The 6457-nt window shown below is 38.4% G+C and overlaps 1 protein-coding gene across 1 annotated transcript in view; it reads right to left on the reverse strand.

Moving 5' to 3' along the window:
• Positions 1–1214: 1214 nt before the first annotated feature.
• The window catches only part of mtor (mechanistic target of rapamycin kinase), a 168919-nt gene continuing 163676 nt past the window's right edge, over positions 1215–6457 (reverse strand). Inside the window, exons 35-40 of the mRNA XM_015056992.1 lie at positions 5345–5480; positions 3618–3683; positions 3458–3538; positions 3281–3361; positions 3031–3136; positions 1215–1747 (exon numbers count right to left, since the gene is read on the reverse strand). Of these exons, the coding sequence (XP_014912478.1) occupies positions 1732–1747; positions 3031–3136; positions 3281–3361; positions 3458–3538; positions 3618–3683; positions 5345–5480 (486 nt within the window). The 3' untranslated portion in view covers positions 1215–1731. The remainder of the gene's footprint in view (positions 1748–3030; positions 3137–3280; positions 3362–3457; positions 3539–3617; positions 3684–5344; positions 5481–6457) is intronic.

A 6457-nucleotide genomic window follows, 5' to 3' on the forward strand; every position in this document is an offset into this window, starting at 1 on the left:
CGTGTTTTAGATTGTTCTTGAAAAACTAATCAGTCACGGCTGTTTAGTGGGTGCACTCACGGCTGCACAGTGAAACAAACCCATCGATTTTTTACAGCAGACAGCCGCTCTCTCTCTCTTGCAGGTACTGCGTACCCCCGCTAAATCTTTTAGGGGTATGCAGTACCCTACCGTACCCCCTTACTTTCACCCCTGGTTTTACTGTAAGCCATTGTTCTGTCACGGCTGGTAATGTGACTTCCTGAAAGCCTGATTGAATGAACCTTTCCACTGCCAAACCTGTTCACCTTTCCTTACCTTGGGGGCATTGCCTCCCAGCGAGCATCATTCGTCAACATCGACCTGCCCCTTGCATACACTTTGGTTGGTGTTTTGTGGCCTTAGCTCATTTCCACAGTTGGTAAACAGCTAAATTTGTCTCCCAATCAATGGAAGCTATTTAACTTGAGGTATTGACTTGCTTGGCACTCACCAGACTTTAGAAACTAAAAAAATACAAACAAATAAAGCTAGAGAGAAAAGGAACAGCAGAAACTGTGGCCCTGGCTATGAAGAGTCACGTTTTTGATAATGAGGTTCTGGTTGCTAAAAGGAAAGAGTGTGCCAGTAAAAAATAGAAAAGCAAGAGAAAAACAGAGGACTGGATCGATATGAGCAGATAATCACCAGGCCTCTGTTCCAGTGTGTAAAGAGTGTGACATTGCAGAGGTGGACATGGCAGGGAAGAGATCAATGACTGCTTTCCGCTGATCCCTAATCCTTAACTATCTATAAGTAATTAACCTTCAGAGGAGAAATAAATGGAGAAATTAAGTGGGAAAAACAATGAGAGCAAACAGAACAAAGGCTACCTCACTCTGCAGATAACAGCAGCACAAATTAATAGTTGTCTGCCTCTGCAATTTGCAGCATCGGATTCAGTTTTATTTGTGCAAGGCTGCATCTCCCTGTTGAGCTGGAAGACTTCCCTGCAATATTTATTATGAGATGACAAATATAGAAGCAGCGACAGGAAGAACAAGAAATCTCATCTCAGCCTAGAGAAAAAAAATCACATATTAGTTGTAGTTTTGAAGTGGGATCTGCTCTCCTTGTCTCTAACCCCATAGAGGATTTTTTTTTCTTCCTTCAAGCTTGACTAGAGAAGTGGAAGAAGGGTTTTGTAAAGAATCAGAGCGCCCTCAGTGGCTGCCAGAGGAACTGCAAGAGCAAAATTAACTTTTTCCAAGGAGCTTGGACATTTTATTTGCTTTATGTTTAAACTCGCAGCAGAAGATGAGCAGCTCAGTTCTGTGAACTCAGCACTAATACATTGATCTGTACAAGCTTTAATGGCACACCAACACACCTCACAGTATGTGTTTCAGTTAGCAATGGGCAAACATAGATGCAGTTGTCACGTTAGCAGAGTGATAACGGCCATGGTTGGCTTTAAGAACAACTCGGCCTTTCCCAAGTACAAAATATAACTTATTACAATATTCACTCCATAGAAAGCTTCTAGCAAATAATTATGATGTTAAAAATTTGGAAAGTGGTTTTGAGCACTGAATAGATAAATTATGGAGTAAAAACCGTAATCTCAGAGAGTGTCACAGGTAATTCACACAATCACTGAAAAGAAAAGAGAAAATGTCATCACTCCCAGCAGTTCTGCACTCAGAACTTTTTTAGGGAGAGTTTTTCCGTCGTGTTCTCCTCTTGGTACATCAGAGACCTCCAGCTGTGACTTCACCAAAATGGACACCTGGAAGGTAGACACAAAACATCAGAACGTTAAACGAACTGAGTAACTCCAGATGACGTGCTTGCTGTCTCTACAGCAAGCACCTCATTTGGAGTTACTCAGATGAGGTGCTTGGCCTTTTGGTAGGAATTCCTCAGACTGTTTCATATTTTGTCTCATTACAATGATGAACTTAAGTATCTTGTGTTATGATTTTCTGTGACAAATTCACACAAAATATGTGAATTAGAAACCTTACTGAAGACTGAAAAAGTTCTCACTTTGCTAAATATTTCAAGTTCAGTCCAAATAGATGGAGAAAAAATTACAAATAGGTCTGGGCTTTGACTGGGCCATTCTAAGGCAAGAATATGGTTTGATTTGACTTGTGAAAGCTACAGTTTATGTAACAAAACGTTTTATTACTTTCTTCCAACTGTGGCCCTCTTTTTGATACTCTTCTGTCAAAAACCTGATTTGTGGAGATAAAAACTAACAGTTGGCCTTAAAGGGTCGGTATCATGTTTTCCAGCCACATAGTGGCATTTATAGAACAGTAACTGTGTTACCTTCAGCTGTTATAAAAATGCTGCACATATTAAACAGGAAGGAAAAGAAGTTTGACTTCATAATTTGATACTTTGAAATTAGGCCTCTGACTCTTTAAGAAGCTTCTGCTCTTTGTTCTATCTGCCTCCAGGTTACACCACAGCAAAGCTCTTCCATAATGCCATTTGCAACGTTCTTAGAAACATTGCACTAGGTTAAAGTGGAGAATTAAAAATAAAATCTTAAGATTTTTTTATACCAAACCTGATTTATGATTTTAATAGATTTTTATTCCATTAGAACAAATTACAAATAGCAGAAAATATCTTTAAAAAGTTTATTTTCCTTTGATCATTATAGGAGCTACTGCTTAGAGCGACGCTGTTAAAAATGTTGTTAAAGGGTTATTAGAGACGCCATGTTGGGATGACTTCCTGGAGCGCCGGGAAGAGCAGGATCCTCTTATAGAGACAGAGGCCCAATTTCAAGGTGTTCAATTTAAGTCGTATTTGATATATAGTATTTTTTATAACAACTGAAGGCAACATAGCTGCTTGATTGTGTCATATAAAGCAACTATGTGGATGTAAAATGATACTGGCCCTTTAAATATTGAAAGCTAACCTCTATCTAGTATTACTTGTTGATCTACCAAAGAAATTCCAATAAAAGGTTTGTGACTGAAACATGAAAGATGTGGAAATGTTCCAGTGTTGGCAGTCATCATGATGTCAGTCTGATCTCCAAGTACTGACCATCCAATGTAGCACTGGCACAGGTTTTCATGGGACGTGGCCTGCTTGATGAGGAGCTCCACTTGTGTTGGGACGTCCAGCGTGTCATCGTGAGAAAAGTCTCGCCCTGAAAACATAAACTCAGCGTGAGTGGCTAGGTGTAGAGATCGACACCTCAGAGCCTTTAGATAGTTTTGTTGCACAGCAGCATGTTGAGGAAAAACCAAGCTGTGATCGTCCAGTTTGGGTCTGTTCTGAGTCCAGAACCCACCTGTGAGTTTGTCGCGTACTCGGTTGATAATCTGAATGGCTTTCTTGTTGAGAGCCTCTGGCTGCACAAGACCATCTCCAACTTTAAAACACAAACCCGCCGGGATTAATACACTGACCTAGAAAATTACAGTCGGTTTGCAACACAATAACATTCATGTGGAACAGATGGACTCACTGAAGGAGTGTATGGATTCAGGCACCGTGGTCCCGGGTTTCTTGTGCGTGGTCTCTCCCAGGTCTATGCCATCCAGCGCCTCTGCAGATAACATTCAAATGTTTGGTTGTGTTTTCTGCTAAAGTGGAGTCATTCTCTCTGCAGTCTGCATGCTACTCACCCACTGACTGGCCGGCGGTGTACGAGTCGGTCCTGGTTCGGGAACGCTTGGTGCCTTTGGTGTTTGCTGTGCGACAGGCAGACAACCACATTATTCCACATTTTATTTACAGAGACGGGTTTTCATTAATGAAATAAAAATGCATCTCAGTCTGTTAACTGCTGCACAGATTCTACTGTCTGCATTATTTACTCCTCATGCAGCTCCGCTCTGCTCTCACACAAATTAACTCTGGGATGTTTGTAATTTCTAAAGCTAAATCTTTTATCTTTATAAAATTATTATATTAATGAACGCAAACTTGACACCACAAGCCACAAGACGTTTTTATTATTTGCACAAAATAATAAGTGATAATCTTCTTTCAGTTCATCATGTCAGACCATCTGAGGGAAGAAAAATTTCTGCATGTGTGAAATATTTGTTAGAGCTAATTATTCTCTAAAGCACACTTTTTTCACTCAGACTCTTACCGAGTTGTTTTCCTGATTAATTTGTAGAAATCTACAGCTCTGGTCAGAAGTTTATATACATGCCTTGTGGGTTTGACTGTCATATTTCTGTCTGAAATGTAATCTTCCATAAGTCTGTTGAGTCATGTTGATCCACATACTTCAAAACAGCAAAATCTAGTAAACTAATTCAATTCAGTTTTTAAATAAGCATTTTGTTGCCTAAAATGCAACAACAGAATTTGCTTAATCGTTTGTAGCAAAGGTTTTGTGTGCAATGAAAAAAAATTGTCTAACAATATTTTTAAGTTCAGCTCTTTCTGCTTGACTTAGCATGAAAACAGTGTGAGGCTAATCTGTTCATTTATTGGATTTACGATTAACTGGATTGATTTTTGATTTTCTTTTTTTTTTTTCTACAAAATTTGAACCAGGTGGAGCTAAAACTGCCACCGAGGAGTTTTGGGTGTAACATGTTTACAGGTAAACTGTTTTTTATCTTAAATGTAAAGTGAACATGTTTTTTAAACTATTTTGACTCAATTAGAGCTCTGAGAAGGGCTGAAACGATTCCTCGAATGATTCAAGTACCTCAATTATTAAAATTCACCTGTTATGACATTCATGACAAGTTATAATTTCTTGTTTAATGTCAAGTTGTCATGACAACAACGTTGTCTTGGGTAATGTCACGTTGTCATAACAAAGACATTTTCAATATCAACTTTGTATTAAAAGTGTCATGATTTACCGAATGACTCTTTATGACAACAGTCATAAATATTCATGAAGACTTATTCATGTTCATGACAGTGTCATGTCAGTCTTATTCACCCCCCTTCAAATAAAGTGTTACCTTTTTTAAAAAAAAAAATCTAATTACTTGACTAATCGCAAAGATAATCAATAGATTACTCGATTACTAAAATATTCGTTTACAACAGCCCTCAATCTGAGTATTATTTTGTCAGAAAATTATCTTTTTTTACAGTATGTATCCTACTATTAACAATTAATTGATTACTAAATTAGTTGACAATTATTTCAATAATCGATTAATCAAGATTAATCCAATTAATTGTTTCAGTCCTATTCACTTTGACATAAAAACTGTTTAAATAAATTAAAATCTGCAAACATGTTAATATGGGAACTTGTTCAGCAGCTGCAGTGATCTACAGTATGTGTGTGAGGTGGAACAGCTCAATGGGTGTGTGTGAGGTGGAACAGCTTATTGGTGTGTGTGTGAGAAGGAACAGTTCGACGGCCCCTTACTGTCCATGAGCCTCCAGTTGAGCAGTGGGTCGTAGACGAAGGCCTCCAGGACGGCCATGACGCTGTCCCTGTGCTCCCTCAGGACCTCCATCACAGTGTGGCAGGTGATCCTGTAGTTCCCATCCAACCCCGTCACCTACACACACACGCAGATGGAAAAACAGGGTTTTTAGTTTTAAGGCGAGTCCTAAATAAGAATTGAGATGCTTCGACTTAAATTCTTGCAAATTTGACTTCAATTTAAATTAATTTTCTTCTTTCTTCATTCAGCACAAATCAGTTATAAATTCTGTTAAAACATTGCATAAATGGGAAAGACTAATCTTTATTTTGTTCATAAACAAACTGAAAGCAGCCAACTGATGATTTCTGCATAATAAATAGTATTTGTGCTCATTTTTCAAAATTTACATTAATTTGTTTCTGTTTTTAGGTTTTAAGCTAAGAAAAACAGAAAACAAACAAAAAGAGGATTGATCTCAGATTTTCTTCTGCAGGAAGTTGATGTTTGTGGAAAATTATGTATACCAAAAAGGGACTTACTGTATTTTTTGGACTCTAAGCTGCTACTTTTTCCTACGCTTTGAACCATGCGGCTTATAGTCTGGTGTGGCTTTTCTGTGGATTTTTCTTCAACGGTCACTGAGCTCTTTAACAGGAAGTGTATCATTGAAAGAAAAAATTGGAAATCAAAGAAGAAAGTGCTAATTTCCATTTAAAACAAGTACATGCTAGCAGCAGGCACGACAGAGAAATTTCTTCAAACTCATACCCCCTCATTATGGAAACAACACGAAGAAGATGATGTGATGAAGCTTTTAAGTTGAAGGCTATAGATCTGGTAGTACAGGAGGGAAATAGAGCCGCTGCATGTAAGCTCAGTGTGAACGAATCCATGGTTTGGCATTGGAGATGCAGGGCTGCGTCCTTAATAGCAGATTTAATAAGGAAGCAGCCCTATGTTGCGTTCTTGTGAAAAACTGTGAGCGGCGGAGATACCAGCGGCTTAAAGCCCGGCGCAGCTTATATATGTACGTTTCCAGTTTTTTTTTTTTTTTTTTTTTTAAATTTTTTATTAGGGGTTTTTATTAAACCCTTTAGCCGGGAAAAAAG

The sequence above is a fragment of the Poecilia latipinna genome, unplaced genomic scaffold, assembly GCF_001443285.1.
Source record: "Poecilia latipinna isolate Pla-1442-1.1 unplaced genomic scaffold, P_latipinna-1.0 Scaffold1427, whole genome shotgun sequence".
Lineage (NCBI taxonomy): Eukaryota > Metazoa > Chordata > Actinopteri > Cyprinodontiformes > Poeciliidae > Poecilia > Poecilia latipinna.